General features: G+C 42.7%; 1 protein-coding gene across 1 annotated transcript in view; it reads left to right on the top strand.

The window, feature by feature from the left end:
- The window catches only part of LOC137884739 (gamma-aminobutyric acid receptor subunit pi), a 45,923-nt gene extending 22,520 nt beyond the window's left edge, over positions 1 to 23,403 (top strand). Inside the window, exons 3-10 of the mRNA XM_068726725.1 lie at positions 6,842 to 6,954; positions 9,679 to 9,746; positions 10,914 to 11,131; positions 13,388 to 13,470; positions 18,184 to 18,321; positions 18,431 to 18,583; positions 19,357 to 19,547; positions 19,757 to 23,403. Of these exons, the coding sequence (XP_068582826.1) occupies positions 6,842 to 6,954; positions 9,679 to 9,746; positions 10,914 to 11,131; positions 13,388 to 13,470; positions 18,184 to 18,321; positions 18,431 to 18,583; positions 19,357 to 19,547; positions 19,757 to 20,146 (1,354 nt within the window). The 3' untranslated portion in view covers positions 20,147 to 23,403. The remainder of the gene's footprint in view (positions 1 to 6,841; positions 6,955 to 9,678; positions 9,747 to 10,913; positions 11,132 to 13,387; positions 13,471 to 18,183; positions 18,322 to 18,430; positions 18,584 to 19,356; positions 19,548 to 19,756) is intronic.
- The last annotated feature ends 605 nt before the right edge of the window (positions 23,404 to 24,008 follow it).

The raw sequence follows: 24,008 nt of genomic DNA, 5'->3' as shown, positions 1-24,008 counted from the left end.
AGAGATTGGGACGGAGGAGTAAGCGCGGGGGGTGGGGGGTAGGGGTGGGGGGGGCGGTTATCTGTGGAGGCTATGTCATGAAACAGGATCTGAAAAGGCGAATTCCCCCCACAGGGTTGGAGTCCTTCACTCCAAGCCACCCTGTGATCCCTGTACAGTATTGGTCTGTCTGAACCTATTCCTCCACCCACGCATCCACCGTCATCAGGCAGGCCTACGGCCCACAGAATGTAGAGCACAGAGGCCATCCTGCGGTGGTGGAGGTCGTTCATGGCAGGCCAGATGTTTTGTGTGCACTGTGTTCTACTCAGTAGTTCACTTATTAAAATAAAGGAGGTTTTTTTTGGTTTTTACATCCATATGTCCTAGCATTAGCTAACCCTGCTACACTGGGTATTAACCAGCTAACTAGTGCATGTGTTATGAGGTATCATTGCCTGACATATGCACTGCTTTTTTATCACTTAAGGTTACTGTCAGGAACTTTTAACTGATTCTAAAACTAATTTTAATACTGATGCCTCTATATGACCTACATTAGTAGACAAGCGCATCAGCGAGAAGGTTGCCTATTTCTATATAGTTATTCTTAATGCTTGTCACCGGTGCCACCGGGACCGATTCTGGCGAAATCAGACGTAATCACGCAGGTTCACCAGAAACTCCTACAGCTCAGATTCCAGCAAAGCGACCAGCCCGCCGCGGACAGACCCAGATCCGGCTTTTGGCCGCCGCCTTTGACATGCAATCGGAAGCTCCGGCGGGAAGAGGAATGCTCCACAACCGGCGGCAGCGAGGCAAAGCTCTGCTCCTGGCCAGAAGAGGAGACGCTGCTGCCGGTTATGGAGCATTCCTCCTCCCGCTGGAGCTTCCGATTGCATGTCAAAGGGACAAACGGACCAAGGCCATATTGCTGAGAGGTCTTCTATAGCTCGGAGACACTGCCGCTTTTTGTTCACAGGGACCATCAAAATTAACACAAAATGAAAGATTTTGCATATCGTGGTGGATCCAGCCCTAACTAATGGCATGTTTAACATCTGGATTAAAGTAAGCTTCTTTTTTTACAAAACTGAAATGAGAAGATCAAAATCAATCTCATGTCAATGCATTCAGTTTTGAGCTGGAGCCAGGAGGCGATTAGCCTAGCATAAAGACTGGGAGCTGGGGGGAAACTGTTAGCCCGGCTCTCTTTTTGAAGTTCAAAAGCTGACTGATATTTTGCTAAAAATAGGCAATAGACTCCTTTCCCATTGCCAGTAGACGAGTATGCGAGTACCTCTGCTTCTAGTCGTTATGCTAAGCTAATCATCAAACTCTTGAAAAGAAAAGCAAATGAAAACATTGTCAAAATGATGAATTATAATCTTTCAAGCTACGCAGTATTGGATTTTGCTTTTTCCACTGGCCACCTGTCCTGTTTTAATTGGTTTCTTCCTTTCATTGGTGACTACTGAGTAATTATAAGTGTTACTGGTGTTTTCATGCTTATTTCTCATACAGTATAGCCAGCAGTCATATGACGGGTGTAACAGTTTGACTAATTATCTTCATCATGGCGCAGTGAAGCAACTCAGACATTGATTGTTAACACTGTGAGAGAGAGAGAGAGAGGGATGGGGAGACAAATGAGAGATGAGGGGAGAGATTGTGAAAGAACAAGGAGAGAAGCAGGAGCACAATAAGCAAACCAAAGGGCTCATTACCGAGAATAACAGAAGTCTCTGATCATGACCGAAAGAGACACACTGATCATTGTCTCCCGCTGGCACTTCCTTCCCACAGAGTTCAGGCGGGCCAAGAAGAAGCGACCAGCGAGGACCGGCCAATTAGCACGTTAGAAGACATTGTTTACATCCACGGCATAATGCGTCTGTGCGGATTATGTATCTCTGTTCCAAATGCCATGACGGATCAAGCACTCAGAAATCTGCTGCTGCTCGCGCCAACATTTCCATTTCAGCTGGGAATCAAAATGCTGATCTGCTGCATGTGTTTGCGTCCATCACCCTGGTGTTTTTTTATCACTGCGCTTCCCGGTGATCACTTGTCAGTCAAAGGGTTTCGCTGGCGTTTAATCACGTATTGATTAGTAGTGGTGTAACGGACCACTGTCGATCCGTGATACGTACGGATCCCCCCTTGCGGTTCGGCACACATGTGAACCGCGGATTAATTGCACAGTTTAACGTTAACCATCACAGTGTGAAATAAAGTTTTACTCACAATTGTTAACCACGAAATTCAGTAAAATATGCGCTCAGGATATAATTTACGCTTTTCTAGTTGCTGATCTCTGATAATGTTACATTGTAAACAAGCAATCCCTGTTGAAATTGACCGGAGGAGAGCTGGCAATGTTAGCAGCACCGCTAACTGCTAACAAACAAAGGTTAAGTTTGGTTACATTTTTAAGTGTTCAGGCTCTGTTCAGTGAAAATGAGTATTGAGCGAAGGTAAATTATAACGTCATGAGGTTTTCAATGTAATCTCGTAAAAGGTGGTAGAGATGAATTACGAGTTGTTCAACTTTCGAACACTAGCTCTAAGCAGCTTATGATACATCATTAAAACTACAAAAATGACAAGATTTGTTTTAATCAAACATATAATCTTTTCTTTCCTTATAATTTGAATGCTGTGTTTTTATGAAGAAAAAAAACACTGTTAATTACTACAGCAAAGTAAAAGGATAATATTTAGAATGTTTTATTGTTTAACTGACTTCAGAGCAGTTGAAATGATTTTTGGGACAGTGGCAAAAAAAAACTCTGGATCCTTGTGGACCAGCTGCTATAATCAAACAACAAAGGGATCTGTATCTGCCAATATAAACCATCAATGTTCTGCAATTAGTTTGAGCGGCAAAAATAGAATAGTATATTTGCTCCCTTTTTTCTTTTGTGCTGATCCGATCCGTGACTCTGATCCGTGATTCGATCCGAACCGCGAGTTCTATGATCCGTTGTACCACTATTGATTAGCTTGTCTTTAACGCCAAATGTAATGTTAAAAAAAAACGATGCGCCCGTCCATCCATTTGACAGATGGAGCTCGCCCCGTTCAGGGTTGTGAGCGGGCCGGAGCCCATCTCGGCGTGCGACGGGTCAGAGGCTCCCTGGACAGGCTGTCAGTCCTCATGGGCAGAGAGACACACTCGGGCGTTTTAAGTGTAACCTGCATGTGTTTAGTTTGTGGGTGGAAACCCAGCTGGTGCCGTCACATGATGAAGTGTGAGGCGATGCTGCATAATCTGCAAGTAGACATATATACACATAGTCATACCCTGCGTAAGCTACTTTACTACTAGTGTACATTCAAATATTCCCGCATTAGCCTATAGAATATACAGTATAATATGGCAGCTAACGTACAGTTCCTCTCGGGCTAATATAGAGGCACACATATACGTTTATATATTTTTTTGTGATTGCATTGAGAGCGAGCGATAGCTTGTGACTTAGTATGGCAGAGGCCCCTCCTCAGCTCGGTTGAGGGCATTCAACGTGTCATCTTGTTATTCTTGATAGGCAGCCTTGTGGGCAGGAGTGTCAGGTGCTGTCAGCGTGCATCCTGGGAAACGGTGCACTCCGCAGGCTGCGCTTTCATCTGGGTTGGGAGAGGGACCCTACAATACATAAATATGTGTGTGTGTGTGTGTGTGTGTGTGTGTGTGTGTGTAAGTGTGTGTGAAAGAGATGTTGCCAGTCCCAGTCACAGCCTAAATGTCCTCTTGAGTTCACCATCATGCTGCCTTTGCACGAACATAACAAGGAGGAGTTGATGATATTAGTGGGATTCTGGGAGGATTCAATATCCTTTTCTTATTATTATTTTATTGTTTCCCCATTGTCAGGGCTCAGTGGATAGCGACTGTTTTGGCAGGTAGGAGAGCTCAGGTCTCATCCCCGTCTTCAGGTGAAGGTTTAGACAGCCAAAAGTTCGAGAGCCTGGGGATTTGCAGAGATGGATAGCGTGAGAGGAGCCGGAAGCTCTTAGCACACATTCTGGTCGGAGACGCGTTTCATTGTCAGACCGTAAAAACACAGACGAACATCAAATATGAGTAGCTCTGTCGCTAACAGTAAGTGCTAAATAAATTCCGTTTTCTGTATTTGCCTTGAATGCTACTCCTTTTTTTTTTTTTGTAATCAAATTCCCCCCTCCCACATGTTTTATTTTTTCCCATTTCTCGCTGCTTCTCTCATCTCTGCCACTGCAGAGAAACATCTAGAAAAAGAAACGCACACGAAACCACTTGTACAGTTGCACAGATGCAAAACCATTTTGTGAATGTAATAAGGGTCACACAGGGCGACCCAGATTGATAATGCAGCATGCCGGAGGCAGAGCGCTGCCACGGCCGGCACTAACATGGCTTTCCCATCCAAGTCTGTTGCCTGCTGAAACAACAGGCTGCGAGCCAAGTGAGTGAGACTTTATGCGGCATAGCAACAGTGAGCTGGGAGCGAGTTACCCCACAGTCTAAGCTGATTTGACACAGTCAGGTGAAACAAGTTCAGAGTCTCGCGGAGGAGACTTTTTCAGTGCCTTTTTTTATCTATTTTTTGGTAGAAGCCTGTGCGGTTAAGAATTTTCAGCTCTCAGGCCATGTGGTGGATTCACAGCCAGGCCCCTCATGGGGAAGACGTGAAAAGTGTAATTCATAGATCTGGACACTCACTGTGACGTGATTTAGTTAAGATTTTTTCCAATGTATTTTTTGAGTGGCTATTAATCTGATTCATACATCATTGTACAATTCTCTATTTCTTTCTTTCTTATTCAAGCTTTAGCAGTGACTTCAATTTTTAACACATAGTTCAAGTGGTGATTTCAGGAAGGAATGGCGTTTCAAAACAAAATAAGCACAGGCAGCAATCTAAGGTTGAATGTGTAATGAAATTGAAAAATGATAATTGATATCTTTAACATCACAAATTCTGTATTCTGCCCCTGGGTGAGTCCTGTGTTTGTTTGGTCCATCCACCACCCCTCACTCTGGCCTTTAGTGGACCCTCTTGCTCTTATTACTACGCCTGTTACTTTGAAAATTGAATATTGACGCGGATGGGTTTAAAAAGGACTTAGCTGATATGCATCACATACCTTTACAGATGCTTAAGGGGGCCTTGTGCGTCACTATGAAGACGCCGAGGGGCAATGACCAAGCATCGGGATTTGATGACCTGGAAGTAACACCTGGCTGCCTTGACTAAATTTCCCATGAGGTTAACATTCTTGGCTTTGTTTGAAATGTCTCGACAAATACTGAATGGATTTTGATGAGATTCTGCACAATTAATCAAGGTCCCCAGAGGATGAATCCCAACGAGTGGCAACCTAGCTTTTCATCAAACGCTACTCCAGTAGCAGGTTGACGTTTCAGGTTTTAAATTCTTCAAAAAGCGTTGAATGGATTGCCATGACATTTGACATTCCTGTTCGCCTCAGGCCATAATGAGGCTAAAATATCACTTTGTCCGATACGATAGCGTATGACTTCAAAAAGTAAAAAGTAGACACTCTCAACATTTTCGCAAATGTTAGCATGCTAACACACTAACCTAAGCCTAACCTGTTAAACATCAGTATGTTAGTATTTGTATACCTGTATATTAGATACAGTTACTATCACTGTGAGCATGTTGCCATGCTAACATTAGCATTGAGGTCAAAGCACTGCTGCGCCTCGGTACAGCCTCACTAGCAGTAAGTGCAAAGGCTGTGTCTCCCTACAGAAAGCAAAACTTACATGGAGCATTTTATCATCAATAAATCATTGCATCCATCCTGAGACATTTCTATAATTAACATATACAAACAGGGTCATCACCATCAGGAAGCAACAGCGTTCTACAGGGTCAGAAATAGCAGGAAAGCTACTGGATTGTAAAACTGGGGCGACATTTAAACTACTAATCATCTCGACTCAAAACGATTAACTTGTTTACTGCAATTAACGTGCCGAAATTCATTTTCAGTAACACGCTGATGCTTTAAAACACGTAGCACTTTCTTCACCCTAGTGGCGATGAATGACTGAATGTGTTGGCATTTGATGAGTCTGATAAGAAAAGCATCTCGCCTCTGTGTTCTTGCTCTCCTTGTCACTCATTTGACGACGGCAGCGCACAAGTGACAGAGGGAAGCTCTGGCAGCATACAGAGATGAATGTTTTCTGCCTCTGCACATGGCCCGATCTGTCTTGCCCTTCTTACATCATGGCACGTGCCCCAGGGCTTTCTCCACAGAGCAGGCATTTCCGTATTTAGAGCCCGATTCATACACACACACACACACACACCACTGGGGAAGGCGCAATGAGTGTTCTTTTTCCCCGCCGCAATTGCCAGCAATATAATCATCTTCCCACACTTCAATGTGCCTTTAAGGATAGCATTGAGAAACAACGGAGGACGAAATATCTCATGAAAGCGAATGGTAATTTTAAAGGCATAAGTGAATGGCAAAAAAAAAAAAAGCAGAGAGAAGGGTGGTTTAAAATATCCTGAACCGGGTCAATTTGAGGTAACCAAATAATTAAAAAGCAATGTTTTTGTTCTCCTCTTCCTGCTGCTTTTCAGTTGCCATTTTAATTTCCCACCTTTTCTCCCAGCCAGCATGGTTTCTAATATTTGCAATGGAACTCAATCGACACCCTGCAGATTTCTGTGAACAGTGAGGCGCTCGTGGAGAGGAATCCGCCTGGTAAATGCACGACGGGATGAGGAATAAAAAATAATTTTCGTCTGTGTTTTTTCCTTTACCTCCTATCGCTCTTTCCCTTTCTCTCTCGCTCTCTCTCTGTCTCTCTCTCTCTGTCTGTCTTTGTTCTCAGGTTGTTAGAGAACTCGATGCTCAACGCAGAAGTGAAGGAGGGAGAGATTCTGCCACCTACCATTCATAGGCTGATGAAAGGATACAACAAGTACCTCAGGCCTTTCTTTGACAGTAAGGAAACTGCAGACACATGCAGCCACGGAAACGACAGAACACGCCGGGGAAATGTGTGTTTGGCAGAAAGCGAGAGGGGTTCAAATCACAATTTTATGCTCGCCTGTCCCTTCGGAGTAATATATGCTGACATGCATGCATTTCAATTTACTGCATATGTATAAAATTATATGAGATGAAGTTTATCTTTGATATTGTCCCATAAATCCTTTGGAAGTAATGAAATGGTAATAAGGAAACACAAGCAGAAGAGCACAAGCAAACTCTGGTACAAAGCCTGTAAAAGAGTGCTTTATATACTTAAAATACTAATATCTGTATAAATGTGGACATACAACGTTGTGAGCAGCTTAACCAAGATCAGGGTTGCTAATACGTGTCATGATTTAGATTCCAATTTTCAGCGGGCGACTAATTTGCTTTCCAATAAAGAAGCAGAGTCTATCTCAGTGTATGCTCTCAGAGGAACGATGTTATGTCATTCCACCGCAAAATCCCTCGCCGCCGTTATTGTTCTGGGCTCTGAGGAATCCGCCACAATGTGATTATGGTTTGTTTACTCGCTGTTTGATCTGTGATAACACCTCGGACTTGTACCAAGGCGAATGCCATTCAGCATAATCACCGCTCCTCCCGCCTTGGAACGCGAGCTTGGCACACACTGGCGGGCAGAAGCACCGCAAACACACACATTCACACACCCACGCACATGTATTTGCATTACGCTGTGAGAACTCACATTGATTTTATTCATTCCCTAAATGCCTCTCGAGATATGGGACAGCTGTAGCGCTGTCAACACACGTCCCTCTCTGGTGCTTTGTGTTTTCATTGCATTTCCAGCCACACACAAGTTTGAATATTTTCAACATTTTGGTGCAAGGTGCAGGTTTCACTGCTCGTCACTGTCATCCTCTGGCCAGACAGCCGCAGGCACAGCCAGCAGGTTCGCTCCGTGAAGACAGTTCTGCCCCCTGACTCAAAACTTAATCATTAATTCTCATGTTGAAGAAGTAACCTGAAATGATTAGTTCGATGTTTTGGTTTATATGCTTATTCGTTTTCTTGCTGAGAGTTAGATGTGAAGATTATGTTGCTTTTTCATATGTCAGCGGACTAATTTGCCTCATCTTTGTAGATCTTTAGACCGCTATTGAAACAGTGGGCTAAAGCAATGTTTTAGTTCCTCGAAAAATAGACCTGGGACAAAAATTACCTGAAACTTCTCGGTGGAAACCAGGCAGCAACCTCTGGTTCTGAAAAGTGAAGCCAATGCGGAAGTGCCTTATACTTGCATTTTCTCTAATGGCCAGCAGGGGGTGACTCCTCTGGTTGCAAGAAGTCTGGTTGTATAGAAGTCTATGAGAAAATGACTCTACTTCTCACTTGATTTATTACCTCAGTAAACATTGTAAACATGAGTTAATGGTCCTAATCTCTAGTTTCAAGTCTTCTTCAGTACATCATGACGTTCATTTAGTCAAATATGGTCATATTTAGAGTAAAATAGACCATAAAGCAGAGTATGTTTAAGGACGTAGTTATCTTGTAATTGACAGATGTCTACCACAGCGTTGTCCTGTCTGGGAGTTGTCCGTCGTTTTAGAACTTAAACCCTTTGACAGTGTGTTTTTGCTTCATGAAAGAACTGTAACATTTTTGTCACCTAAAAATGTCTCATTCAGCATTAGGTTGCGCTTAGCTCCACTTTCTTGCAAAAAAAAGTGACGGCCAAAATGCCAAACTTGTGGCTTCAAAACGGCAGTTCACAAACCAGTGGGGGACGTCACTGGGACTACGTCCACTTCTTATATCAAATCTATGGTGGAAACACAGCTTTTGTTAACACTGTTAGCTTGGCTCTGTCCAAAGGTAACTCAATCCAGACTGAAGTGTTTGGTTTTTACACTACATCAACATCTTTTGTACATAATTCAATAAAACGGATCCAACATGTTATTAATTGAGCTTTAGAGGTGCTGGTAGGTGGATTTTTTGCCTTTGGACAGAACCAGGCTAGCTGTTTTCCACTGCTTTCAGACTATTTGCTAGGCTAAACTTAGCAAAGCGGATGCTAACCGTGGCTTCATATTTACAGAACAGACATGAGAGTCATATAGATCGTCTTATTTTATCTCATCAAAAATCAAATAAGCATATTTCCCAAATGTCTTGATTTTATCTTTTTTTATCATTTGACATGTAAAGACATAAATGTAAAGAAATACACAAACACTTATTTACAGTAGCTCCACTTGCATGCGACACCTGCACACACACCTAAAGTAGGCACACACAAAGATATCTGCAGTATGACAACAGACTCATTAGTCTCTCACAGAAACGAAGATTGATAAGAGAGAAGGAAAATGGGAAGATGAAACATAAGAGAGCGACAAAGTTACCCCTCTTTGATGGCGAACCATCGAGAACTAATTCCCTCAAGGGGCTTCACACTCAACAGACTGCAGCTGCTGATGTGCCAGCAATGTGGGGTCTTTAGCGTTTTAAATGTGCTGTCCTTAAAGAACACTTATACAACACTGTACAAGTGTACTCAATATACCCTGTTATGTCATATAACTCACCCAGTCACATGTACAGTCGTAGCCATCTGTATGTATGCATGGACGCTCACAGACATATATTCAATGGTGGGGATTATGTAGTGTGTAGATGACACGAACAGCAGTTTATTATTGGTTTCTCCTTTGTTTCTAGATGGTCCTGTAACGGTGGGTATGAGCCTGGACATTGCCAGCATTGACACTATCTCAGAGATCAACATGGTAAGACAATATGTTTTCTTTTTTTTTCTTTTTTTCAATGCTCAAATATGTTCAACTTTGGGTAAAAAGCTTCGCTAATCACTATCACTTTTTTTATCAGCCATCCAATCCCATTGGAGGAGGGGCGGGACAAGTAGTCTTCTGATTAAACCGGGCTCTGTCTAAATAAGCTCTTGGATCAAACAATCGTAGCCGGCCCGCTGAGATGTTTCCTCAAACGCAAAATCTCCAATCCTTTGGTTTTCCAGTAGCCTCAGCTTTAACTGCTGTATAGCAAATGTTTGCATGTTGACATACAAGATGATGAACATAATAAATTGAACCTGTTGAGGAACAGCAGGTTAGCTTTGTTAGAGCATGTTAACATAAGACTCGTAGTCCCGCTAATACAACCACCACATGGTGCCAATGTCAGATATGTGATTATTCTACATTTGGTGGCTTTAAAGAAAATAAGGGGGGAAAAAATGATATAAAGAACTAATTCATATAATCTTCAGCTCAAAAGTTGGCCCATGTAGACCAAGACTCAACCAAACCTGATATGCACATACAGTATAGCTTTGATCTCCATAACAACACATGATGTTATGGTAGCCATTTTTGCGAGAGATAAACTTACATGGGTAAGCCTTAACTTAAACAGTGTCAGGATGATGGCCTTCGTCCGGGGCTGCGGCCATTGTACTCTCAGCTGGTTGCCACACAACAGAAGAAATGGACCACGTACCTACATGTGATGCAAAAATCTTTTTGGGAATTGATGCACGAAATATGTTCAGTGTCCTCTAAACCAGAACAGACTTGCTGATGTGAAGCAATGCTGTGGATTACTGTTGCTTTGGGCACAGAGGGAGCTTAAGGACCTGACCTCATTAATACCCAACAATGCAAAAAGAAAAAAAAAAGTCACACGCTGACTAATGAAATGCAGGCGTACAAAAGAAAGCTTGGTTTGCAAAAACGTCACTTATTTGTCAGCGTATTTGTGACACGCTTGTTAGATAATAATAAATGAATAATGTATTTTATTTGTAATGCACTTTTCATTCATAGAATCTCAGAGTACCACAGAGCCAGTACATAGTACATAAAGTAGTCCATTAGCTCTGTTGTGACCTCTGACCCCCCCCCCCCCCCCCCCCCCCCCCCTCCCCCATCCCGCAGGACTACACCGCCACCATATTCCTCCGCCAGCGCTGGACGGACGAGCGCTTGGTGTTCGAGGGCAACAAGAGCCTGAGCCTGGACGGGCGGCTTGTGGAGCTGCTCTGGGTCCCCGACACCTTCATCGTGGACTCCAAGAAGTCCTTCCTCCACGACATCACCGTGGAGAACAGGCTGATACGCATCTTCCCCAACGGGACCGTCCTTTACGCGCTGAGGTGGGAATAAGGCACAAAGCTCGGGGCTTTATTGCTTGTTGCTTTGGTTTGTTTGCTCGAACAGATGACACAAAGGAGGCAAAGGGAATGGAGGAGAAATTGTCTGAGGGAGGAAGCGCGGGTTGAATTTGGAGATAATACGATTGCAAGGCTGGGGGTTGTGTCAATTCTATTACTTGGGTATTGGATCGTATGAATGCGGGTGAGCATGTGATCTGTCAATACGAAGAGAGGTGGGCCATCGAAGCAACGGCAAGTCCCGTTTCGCGCCTTCCCCAACGTTGATTGCTCTGTGTGCGAGGTGCTTCGCATCTGACGAGCTCTTGGCGAGCCTCTTGCCTTGACTTTCTAATTAGACGTCGTGCCAAGCAGACAGGTTATAGGTAGAAGGGTTATAGATGATCCAGCAAGTGGATTTGTTTGGCTCTTTTAAGCCCCTGATGATGGGATTCACATATCCCACCGCTTTTATGTCGCACGCTTTAACCTCAGCCTGCCTCTGGATTGTGTGAGAGCTGTCCGTGGTGCTGATTTGACTTTGCCCCCCCCAAACAGTCTGTTGTTGCGCCTGGATCTCAGCGGTGCTGAACTGCATATGAGTTATGTTGTCGTTAAACAACGAGAAAGAAAGGAAACGAGCACATGGGAGACATTCTCACTAGTTCTAATGGCAACTCTGTAACTGTCATGGGGGGGTAGAAATGCACGTAGGCGGCGTGTTAGAGTAAATTGGGTTGGGTATTCAGGTCTCGCCTCAGTCTGGCCTCACAGTTAATCATGTCTCCGTACGCTGTAAACACCAACAAGGCCCTGCATCACTCTCTGGAGCGCAAACATGCTCGTCTGTGACTTTTTATTCATGCTTTCATTTCTAACAAGTGCGTGACATTGTTATATGCAGTGTGACATGTGTTGATTTATGTCGTGTGTATGTGTGTGTGTGTGGTCTAGTCTTCACAGACCTTTGCCTCCGTACAGAGAACTGCACAGATTCCGGGCTTTTACCCTGATAGAGGAAATGTGGAGGAGGGTGACGCGTCACAGTCAGAGAGTCGAGCCTAGTCAGAGAAAAACAAGCTGGAAAAGAAATACAGTCAGGTTAGGGATGGCCACTCGGGGGAATTTAAAGCTGTGAAAAGGGACAGACTCGAGAGTGAGAAATGTGATGTGTTGAGGACAGGACAGCTGTGGTAAATGTTTCAGCGCTGCGCCGGAGGGGGGGTACATGAGAAAGCACTGAGGCGATCGGAGCTAGAGGTGGAGCAGTCAAAATTACCGTATTCTGCTTTTGTGGTTTACAAGGGTCCAGTTTGTGTCTCTGATGAAAAATATCATGAAGCCAGAAATCTGATATTGTTGAAGGGGCCTCTTCCTTTTATAAGTCAATGTGCTACAGCTTATTGGTGTAGAGAAGTTTAAACAATATGAATTATTCAATACAGAAAATCAGTGTCCCTTTGACTGGTTATGAATTGTGAATATGTATGACATTTCAAATAAACTATTTTAATCCTAAGTGTGAAACATGGATTGAAGTTATACTCAATCTACCCTCCCTAATCACTCCATCAGCCAATAGAATGCCTCGAGAGATGGTGTGTCATGGCTGCATCACATCAATCACCAGAGCTTCATCACACTGTCCATCATTAGATGTATCAAACACTTCCATGACTCAATATATTGATGCTTGCAAGAGCAAAGCCAACAGAAGATGCTCTATTTCCCCTACAGTCGTGTTCACAATATAAATATATGCAATTTGGTAATATTATAAAGAAAAGATATATAATAGTATGTGAATGAAATACAGGTTTAATCGTTTCTGTTTTATCCAAGACACAGAACTGAAGCTGAGACCAAGTCTTTGGCTAACACTAAGCCAAAATGGCATTCTTAGAATTGTGATGCCCTTGACACCAACATGATACTGTGAGAAGCTTTTTCATACATGCGGGCCCAGATTTACAGCATGAAAGCAATGCAAAGCCTTACAAATGATATATCTGCAGTCACGTGCCAGAGAAGTCTCAGTCCATAGATATTCACCAGCCGGTTCTTCACATCAGACCTTCAACCAGAGAGCAGGGAAATAATTCACAAATCTGCTCTGTCGTTTGATGAATAAAGGTATACATTGCAACCAATGTTCTGGATCTATTAGCAAAGAAATATATATAATAAACTATATTCACTATAGGCATTATCGTCCGTGGAATGTCCCTTTTAATACTTTTACTTTAAATTTTTTTCTAGGATCACCACCACCGTGGCTTGCAACATGGATCTGACCAAGTATCCCATGGACAAGCAGACCTGCACGCTGCAACTGGAGAGCTGTAAGGACACTTCGCACTTAATAAAGAGAATCCCAACTGTGCAGCTTCAAGCTGTGGCAGTGACTTGGTGGGTGGGCGCGATGTCAAATGAATCTGATCAAACCGAAGGATCAAACGGATCCCTTTCTCTCATCTTCTAAACTGCTGGTGTGTGTGTGTGTGTGTGTGTGTGTGTGTGTGTGAGAGAGAGAGAGAGAGAGAGACTGCATGCTTATTTCACACAGTAGATTAAATAGCAGGGGCAATTCCGGTCACCATGGAGTATAGTCCTGTGTGGGTTCGTCTGTCATAAATTACCGTCATGAGCGTTTGAAAATTGTCCACCCTTTACAGGAACAGCTAGGCAAGTTCCCATGCTCCCAGTCTTTAAGCTAAGCTAAGCTAATGGGCTCCTGAAGAATACGCGCCATGTGATTTGGCAACCTATTCTCATACAGTGGTTCGTATGATGTCTTACGGAAAGATACCGCTCATTTTTTGCGCGTTTTTCCCACAAAAGACAGGAACGCGCGTTTCAACGTCCGCATGTTACATGTCTCACACAGTCTTTTCAAAATAAATGGTTTTATGCATCAAAACTACTTAGTTTGGTTTCGGAAAAGATTGTCGTTTGGGTTAAAATAACCACGGAAGTGCTGTAACTGAAGTACGCAAGTTTTTTGCGACAAATAAATAACCGTTGACAAATTGCGGATTATACGCATTCTTTTCCGTAGGTATAGCTGGATGAGAACAGCCTGGATTTGGTGAGGAACCAAGCGTGTGTACACATATATTTGTATTTGTTTACAACTGAATTCCACAGGGCACCTCTAATGCACAGATATCAATCTTCTAACTTTCAGCCAAAATACATGTTTCCAAAAATGTCGATATTAGTCCTTCAATAATCAAGAAAATTATTTTTTCTTCACATTTTACAAGAGGAGTAATTTGTCTTATTTTGACATGCTGTCAATGGTTTCAAGGGGATATGCAGTGGCAGTATGTTTATAAGTAAAGCAAATTAAGATTGAGCAACATGGATGGATTTTTTTGGGGGGGTCTTAGCAAGGGGTGGAAGGAAGAAAATCTCTCTCCCCCTTCCCTTCTTGCTTCCTTAGCCTTCATCCCTCATCTGCCGTATTTGCTTCCCAGCTTGCTTTTGCTCTGTGCTATTAAATGACAGCCAGCCAGGCTGAGCTAAGTCTGATCCCTGCCAGAAGCCCACCAGGACCTCGGTGCCAAATAAAACATTTAACGGCAGCTCCAGTCAACTCTGGAGCTCACTTAGCAGACAAAAAGACATCTGGAGGTTAAAGTTAGGTAACTGAGAGGATGATGGATCTTTCAATAATTCCAGGCTAAATATCTGCATCTCTCTCTCTCTCTCTCTCTCTCTCTCTCTTTCCCACCCTCTCCTACATTCTCTCTCTCTCTCTCTCATCCTGCTGCTCCATCTCTGCTGCTTTTTTTCTCGCCTCTGTCTCTCTCTCTCTCTCTCTCTCTCTGACTCTCTCTCTCTCTCTCTTTCTCTCTCTCTCTCTCTCTCTCTCTCTCTCTCTCTCTTTCAATCTCTACTTCCTTCTTTGCTCTGTCTCTTTATGAAGATGCATATTGAAGGATTTATTTTTTTCTTTTAATGCTGTGCCAAAAGTGGATCCTCCGCACTGGAGGAAGGTTTAAAAGAGAGCGCCGTCGTGGGAGGGGGTGTGTGGCGCGTTTAGATCGGGATTGCGGTGAAATATTTAGTGCGTTCTGACGGCAGCAAAAAAAAAAAAGAAATGTCAGAGGATAGTTGCAGTCCCTTGTGATCTTCTCCTCAATGTAACTTTTTGTTCCTCTTTGATCGTGGATATGGCTACTTGTTTTCAAGGGGCGAATAGAAAGGTCGTGTAACTCGCCATTTGCGTCTCTATTTTGTACAGTAATGTCCGGGCTTTAGGTCAGGACAATGATGAGTTCTTTTAGTAAGGACAACGAGAGAGAGAAAAAACAACTGAATCTACAGGACCTCTCAGCAGCTAAGTCACCACTGCCCTTCGTTTGGGGACTTTGCTCCCAGCACCGTGGCTCACCATCGGTCAATAATTCATGACTCCATACAGGGTTTAAATCTGTCGCGTTAATGAGCATTTCCTGTAGAATACACAAGAGAGGTGCGTTATTCCAGCTCCGGCTTACGTTTCTTATTCTCTTGCTCCCTCTGCAGATACATGAGAAAAATACACATAAGAGGTTGTGAATCACACCTTTTTTTTCTTTTTACGCTGTCCTCAACAAATAAAAATCTGTAATTATTATAGAGCAACATTGTACCATCAATGTGTAGCGCTGCCACACTTTAGCCACCGCATCTCTGACCATATTCATTCTGAGTGCCGTCTCATTCCCGAGATTTATTTGGGTTATCGGGGCTCTCGAGGGCCTAGTGTGCAATATGCATGATTAGTCTGTTACGGCACGAGGCGAGAGTTAAGCTCCTCATCAGGACCCCCCCCCCCCCCCCTTGAAGACGTGAACACGAGCGCCGCAAATGCATTTCCATTAGCAAAGTCCTGTTGGATCTCCGCGTGTCAAGCTGTGTTAGAGCGGAGACCGTTCCGTTTCCACTGTGACTCTATGACTCCATACATGAAAGATTAACGCTGTGTTTTAGAGTCTTTAAAGTGTCGTGTTGTTTTAACAGCTAACGGTCGGTGGGGACCTTAGCCATTAGCTTGTCACGGCTAACATGACATCTTAAGAGGGGACAGGTGAACGGGGTTAAACTATTCAACTAATAGATACCACTATGAAACTTTGAGTACTTACATTGAGAAGGTTTTTTTAAATTATATATTTTGAATATGCAAATGATGCATTATCTAATTAAATATGTGCAAATGTGCATACATTTCCAGAACAGAAATCTGAACAGTGGATAAAGACAGGTTCAAAATTCTTGTTTCATTTTATTGACATATTGGAGTCAAAAGTTTTTACCGAGGGGATTTTGGATATCTCATTTTTATCACTCCATGAATCAGAAAAATACTGTCCACAGCCATAAAAAAGAAACCATGTTTTTAGTAATAAAGTGTTGTTTAAGTTGGTCTTTAAGATATGTATTGTAAAATGACATACATTTTGAAGACACTAAAGGTGAATAGGGTCAATAATTGAACTAACAGATATCACTGTGAAACCTCCTCAGTTGATTTTAAAATGTTCAGTTTAAATATGCAAATGAGGCGTTATGTGACGATGACTTTTGGTGAATTCAGGGACACAAAAAGACAAAGTGTAGCAACAATAAGACCTAAATGTGGAACGTGTTTTCTCTCCACAAGTCTGAAAGATGACACGTTGTGGAAGCAAAAATAGCCCAAAATCTCCAAAAACTAATTTTGCCTGTAGTGTCTCCCCTTTAACTCGATTTTCCAGAGTTTCCGAGTTCCCCTTTGCTTTTTGCCAAATGCTTCTCTCATGCTGATGAGAAGCATCAGAGGGAATTTACCACCCGCCATGGGTTGCAATCCCAAACAAGTCAGCCATGAGAGGACCAGACTTTAGCATAGCTGGAGCCGTTAACATTCACAGCTGTTCCCTCAATTGCTGGTTTGGGGTTTAGCAAAAACTGTTAAAGCTGTTTCTACATCATCATCATCATCATCATCATCATCATCACCAAATTATAGCAGCTTTCTAAGCTAATGTATAAAAGTGCTCGTCATGTTTTCCACCTGCACAAACACTGAAACTGCTCCAGGAAGAAGTAAATGTATTTGTTCCATCTAATGTATAACACTGACGCATTATCACCTCATAACGTTTTTATAGTGAACAGCTGTCATGGAGCAACATTAGCGATCGGTCGAATATTCACCGTCCTTTCTAGCAGGCCTGGTCGACTCCTGCGGGACCTTTCTGCCTTTTTAGCCGCTAAATGCTCCACCATGTCCAGCAGCTAGTCGCTAACGACGCCTGACTGCTGTTTGGTGCTCGGTAGGTAGTGCAGCGGCTTAATCAAAATTTGGATCTGAAAATAGCTGCCTGCTGCAGCTAGAAACAAGCTTAGGAAGACTGATGTAGAATATAATTGTATTACAGTCAAAGGAGTTGATTTATGGAACCACTGTAGGGAAGAAAGTTTAATTAGATATTTAAAAAAAAATAACACACTGAATGGATATGTGATGGGTGGTCGGCGGGGGTAAAGGATATTCTTGTTTTAAATATCTCATTTCCATTTGATTTGATTGATGTGATCGAGGTGTGTCTGGTGAAAGTTTGAATAATAATGTTTGATTAATACGTTTACTGATCAAACAGTAAGTATTCACTTCTTCCTACTCCTTTTTCGGTTAATTATGTTGTTCTTGAGAGTTTGTTGTACAGTCTTTATTTGCTGGGTGTTCTTGTCTTTTTTTCTTATATAATAGGCTTATATTGTCTTAAATGTTCAAAATTAAAATCTAGTCTTAATGAGAGCGATGAGTCTGAAACAAAACAGTAAAGTTGCGGGCCATAAAACCGAAACCAGTGAGCAGACTGGGTGATAATTCTCTGTGGGTTCTTTACTACAAGCATATTAATTCATACTTATTTCAGCCACTTTTAATTTGAAAAAAAATGATATATATATATATATATATATATATATATATATATATATATATATATATATATATATATATATTGATGAGTGCAGCTTTTCCTGTTGTAAAAATGTAATTTCCATCTCTCCTACAGGGGGTTACAACATCAACGATGTCATGTTCTACTGGACCCGAGGAAACGAGTCCGTCAGCGGTTTAGACACTCTGCAGCTGGCCCAGTACACGGTGGAGGACCACTACACGTCCGTCTCAGAGGCCGTTTATGAGACCGGTAACGAGTTACTCCCAGGGCTACACTAACGTTTTAACGGCAGCCGTTAAATGTCATTTTCTGTTATTAAGTACCGTACGCTGACGGACTTCTGTCCCTCATCTCCAAGGCAATTACCCGAAGCTGGTCTTCCACTTTGAGCTGAGGAGGAGCATTCTGTACTTCATCCTAGAGACTTACGTCCCCTCCAGCCTGCTAGTTGTCCTCTCGTGGGTCTCCTTCTGGATTTCCCTGTCCTCCGTTCCAGCTCGTATCTGTATAGGTACGAAACAAAGCCTTCTTTTTGAGTCCGCCTTCTTTCTCTTCTTCATCAGTCATCGGTATGATCACTACGACACAGAGACACTTCAGCAGCACAGATGTTGCTTTGGGTTTTGGTTTTCGAGGGCTGACGGTTGAAGAGAGCATCCGTGACACTGTCGTTATCTAGTGGCGACATCCGAACATAGATGTTGCATTGAATTAAAGTCACCGCTATACTGCAGGGGGCTTCAGGGGGGCACAAAGTTCTCGAAACAAAGAAGACTACAAAATATCCTACTTCATGGCACATCGGATGTGAAGGGCGTGATTTCAGAAGGATTCTTGTGTTTCTGTCTGCAGCTCTGTCTATTTAACTATTACACTCTTTCTGTCATTCTTTTCAAACGTACAGTATAACAAACTTTCTCTGTGAGTGTCAAAGGATAAGGCAGTATTTATCTTATTGTCCACAGATCTCATCGAAAGACCAAAACCCAGACACGACTTCATCCTTTTTAACAAGAATTGCCTGTTTATCAAATTCCCTTAATATAGTTTATTCATCTATGCCATTGACCTCTATTGTTACCAAAAATACACAGTAATCACACAGTAGATTTTATTCACTGACTAGTTAATTGGGTGGTTGTCCCCAGGTTTGAAAACCACTGACTTTTTTTTTTTTTTTTCCAAATCTCCCATAACGTTGAATAACCATAACCATGAAAACACGAAAAACAAGAATCCGTATTTCACCAGCGTCTCTGTGTGTGTATTTGTCTTGTGTGCCAGGAGTGACCACAGTACTGACCATGACCACTCTGATGATGGGAGCCCGGACGTCACTGCCCAATGCCAACTGCTTCATCAAGGCCATTGACGTCTACCTGGGCATCTGCTTCAGCTTCATCTTCGGAGCGCTCATTGAGTACGCTGTGGCCCACTTCTGCAGCCTCACTCACCTCGACACGCACTTGCTCATGGTGAGACCCTCCTGGATGTGCTGTCTTATTGTTAAGTGTTGTGGTCACGGTCATTGTCCTCACAAATGGTGCTCATTGTCATCTTCATCGTCATGTCGTCACGGTGCTCTTTGGGGTGAGTAAAACAAGTCTCTCTCAAACGCGGATGTGTCGCGTTCTTGTTTCTGTTCGTAACTCACCCTTTTCGTCGGCTCCCGTTTCTCTTGCAGTACGGCCACCACATGCACGACCTGGACGACGAAATGAACGGCATCATCACCACCATCTCTAATCACAACAGGGCCAAGAGACGCAAGGAGGCCGCCGCCGCCGCCGCCGCCGCCGTCGCCGCCGCGACCCCGACCCCGCCGCCCGCCTCCCTAGAACTCACTGTCAGCCCGTCCAGCCCCTCGGGCAGCGAGCCTAAGCCCGAGGCGGCGCCCCCGAAGCGCACCCACTGGTGCCTCACCGCCCTGGCCACCGTCCGCAAAGTGCTCCGCTCACTAAATTGCTGTCACATAGAGAACCCCCACCACATAGACAACTACTCCAGAGTCACCTTTCCCCTATCGTTCGTCATGGTCAACCTGCTCTACTGGACTTATTATCTGTACTTCTAGCATTCGCTCGAGTGCAGCGCGTGTCCCGGAGAGAGGGCGAGACGGAGAGTGGTGTGTAGACGAGAAGTGTATTCTACTGTATGTATGTACAGTAAGCGTTATTTCGGTGTGTTTTGAGACGAGTGTGTACAATTTCAGCATTTGGATTCATGAGCGGAGTAGCATACTCACATATAGGGCTGTTTCTGAGGGAGGGGAAAGAGAGACGCCTATGATTACAGCTCCATCTTAAAATATTGTGTATTCAAACTCATTGCTTAAAGGTTTATACAGCCGGTAAATAATAAAAGCCTGTCCGACACAGACTGGGCGAAATTCAATCGACACTGATACACCATGAGATGAAATGAACGTCACTTAAAGAAACAGATCGCCCAGTCTGCATCTTTTTTCGCCATGGTGTGTTTCGTTTCTCGTGCAGGTCGTTACTGTCGGACACGCAGAAGATGGAGCTGTAATTTAAAGCGCCATGACGGAGGGAGAGCGAATCCCACTTTGATTCTCTGTTGTGATGGAATGATTATCGACACTTTACGACTTCATCTTCCATTTCTGCCTGCAGGTACAATATTTAGAGGGAAATAGCAAAAGTAATGGATAGGGGAAGAAGGATGAAAGAAAGAGACGAGGGAGCTGGAAAAATAACTACATGGAGAGTGAGTTAAAAAACTATAAATCAGTCTCCCAGGGACATTCTGCTCGCTGCTGAAATCTCTCTTTCTTCTGTGTCCTTCTATGAGTTATTTTTAATTCACTGAGCAGTGCTGTGTCTCTTTGCTTGCATTTATTTTTTCCTAGACACTATAAATGTAGTGGCCTTTGATCCCTTCAGTTGTATTCTGGAAATCTGGCCACCCTGAACAGTATTAAGGCACTTGTCATCCCACAAATGTGCTCCGAAGTTTCACAAGGAAGGAAACGAAGCCACAACATGAGAATACGTGGCATAAATATGACATTATGAGATTAATAATCATGTGATTAAATAGAGTGAAATATATCAATCACAAATTGTGAAATCATTTTTCCAATTATTAAAACTCAACTAGTTATTGGAACATTTTATGTTTTTATCATTTTTATTTTCATTATTTCATTTAATGTCACTTTCCAAACCTTTCATAGGGGCATTTTCCCCAATCACACTTTTAATTTCATAATGCTAAGCTTCTCATATCAGTGCTCAATTAAAGCTGACATGATGGTGAAGCAAGGTGAACGGCATTAAAAAGTGACATTTTTAAATAAAATGTTTTATAATTACCTAAAAAAAGAACTCCTTTAAAACTGTGATGAATTGTATAATTAAACTATTTCACAATTTATTGGTCTATTTTAGGCTATACATTTCACTTTATTTATTTACTATTGTGTATTGCATTTTGTTGTATTTATTTATTCAATATTGAACACTTTGTGTCGCAATATGGGCAGGTTAACCGGTACCACGTATTAGTGATATATACAGCGCTATTTATGGGCTGCCGGTCGTGTTTCTCACTGTGCTTTTGTAAAACATCAAGCAGTAGTCAGACCAAGATGTGTTAGACATTGTAGAGTGATTTGAATATGAATGAAATTGCCAACATATTTCAACAGGATGTCATCATCTGTGCATTATCCAAATCTGAGAAAGAAAAGCGTTGGATGTGCTAGAGGTGTCACTTGTCTCCTCAGCTTTTTAAGCCAATGTCATCTTCTGCTGTGTGAGTATTTCAGTTCAGGACAGTGTGTTCGCTACCTGTGACGTGAACCAAAGAGCCAAAGATTCCACTTTGATTTCCTCTTTGTTTCCCTTTTAGATCAGATTTGAAATGCATTTTATTTCAAATGTTAATATCATGTTTGTTATCGATGGGATCATTTTGAAATAGCATGCAGTCAACCGGCAGATGAACGTGACACTTTACATTTCAGACAGAAACCAGGATTCAGTTTCAACAACAGAGATGCATGTTTATTTATTGCTGTATTCTATATTACTGTGACATACATACACTCACTCACTCCATTTCAATTTTAAGAACTACCATTCGACGTGTATTGAACATAAGCTAAATTGGTAATCTATTCATATTCCATCGCCTTTTTGAACTGATTATGTTCAAATTTTATCTGCATCGTTTCTCATGTTTTAATCGACCTTTTTTTGAATATGTCATCAACTTACAAACGTTTTGATTGCTCTCCTTGCCTGACGATAATAGAAACGTAGGATTTACTTTGGTTTGTGTTCTTCCCGCATGGTTATCAAGTGCAACTTTTGTTTACTCTGCTTTGCTTGATTTTGTTTAAGTTTAATATGACGGAGGAGAGTAAAATCATGAAATGCTCAGCCGAGGCTATTGAAAGGATTCAACCTGTAATTGCCAAGGATGCAACTTTCATTTGGGATCTCCAGAAGTGCAGGATTGTCAAACTTGTGTTCTCATTTCCAGTTATTCGAATCTTATCGAAAGGACGAGCGATCGGTGATGGTGATGTTCGTTTGCCTTTCGAGCTGTGTACCGCTCGGTGGCAGTCGGTGAGCACTGACCCTTTTGAAAAGTTTATGTGTTAAAACACAGACTATCGGGTTTTACACAAAATAGCGCCACGGTTGTAATTTTGATCGTCTTCCAAGTGAATGGTAGGAGAAACGAATGCCGATACGGAGCCAGAGAGCCACAAGAGCCACAAGAACCACAAGAGCAACAAGAGCCACAAGAGCCACAAGAGCAACAAGAGCCACAAGAGCCACAAGAGCAACAAGAGCCACAAGAGCAACAAGAGCCACAAGAGCCACAAGAGCAACAAGAGCCACAAGAGCCACAAGAGCAACCACGTAGAACGTCTTTTTCCACTGGACGATTGAAGTTGATCCACACACGCAAAGCTCAAGAGCATCAATTGTCTTATGGCTCCTCCAGTCGCAACTACATTACCAGTGCTGGTTTGGATGTGATAACGCGTTGCAGAAAACGGAACATTATGGGCAACATTGCCAGAACATAATGTGGAGCAACTTTTGGGCAACAGAAAAATGGCTACCGTTGGACCACCCTTTCTTTCCCGTCATGGTACGTGTCTAATAATGCCTCAAGGTGACGTTGGCTACCAACCTCACAGATCCTGGGACATGTTCATGTGAAATGTATTTATATACCATGCTAGTATAGGCATCGGTTTCGCTTAATCTGTTGTAAATGAATACTAACACTGTGCATGTTTATTAGGTGTATGAATATGGATGATAGCAATAAAAGAGGTTTAACGTGTGTACTGGTTTATGAGTTTGTGACATTGGTTCCTATCATAATTGAGCAAAGCAGGTTTCAAAGTCTGCTAATTGTCCCAACATTTGCATTGAGAAGTGCAGCGGGGTTGGACCATAGTTTGCCTGCAGACATTCCAAATGTGTGTGTGTGTGTGTGTGTGTTTCCAGATGCTGGGGCAGCAATGTCCCAGTGGGAGTGGTGGAGAATGTGAGTTCAGTTAGCTCTGAGTCAGCAGAATACCAAAGGAGAGGATGATCTGAGGTCATCATACCCGCACATAATTGAAAAGAAGCAAAGATTTTTTCCATTACCTCGAAGTATGTAATTAAAGTGAACTAACTACATTTCTTCTCATTAAGATGGTGAAATAAAAAAAATGCAGCTCTGACTGCAGCAGTTAAAGAGTCTTTATAGCTGTTTGTGTTCTTGGTCAGTCTATTTAGAGTAACCCCTGGTTACACACGCCGCACACGTTTATTATAGGCCAAACAAAGGTCAGCATCACAAGCAACATAGTGTAATTAGATTTTTTTCTCTGGATGAACCTTAATTGTGAAGTCCAGACAGCCTCACACTGTAACCTCGAGTCAATAACTTTGTTGGCA

Source organism: Cebidichthys violaceus, unplaced genomic scaffold, assembly GCF_023349555.1.
Source record: "Cebidichthys violaceus isolate CVI_PGR_0920_01 unplaced genomic scaffold, fCebVio1.0.p SCAF_10, whole genome shotgun sequence".
Classification (NCBI taxonomy): domain Eukaryota; kingdom Metazoa; phylum Chordata; class Actinopteri; order Perciformes; family Stichaeidae; genus Cebidichthys; species Cebidichthys violaceus.
The sequence above is the reverse complement of the archived record's forward strand: the minus strand, read 5'-3'. Positions and strand labels throughout refer to the sequence as shown.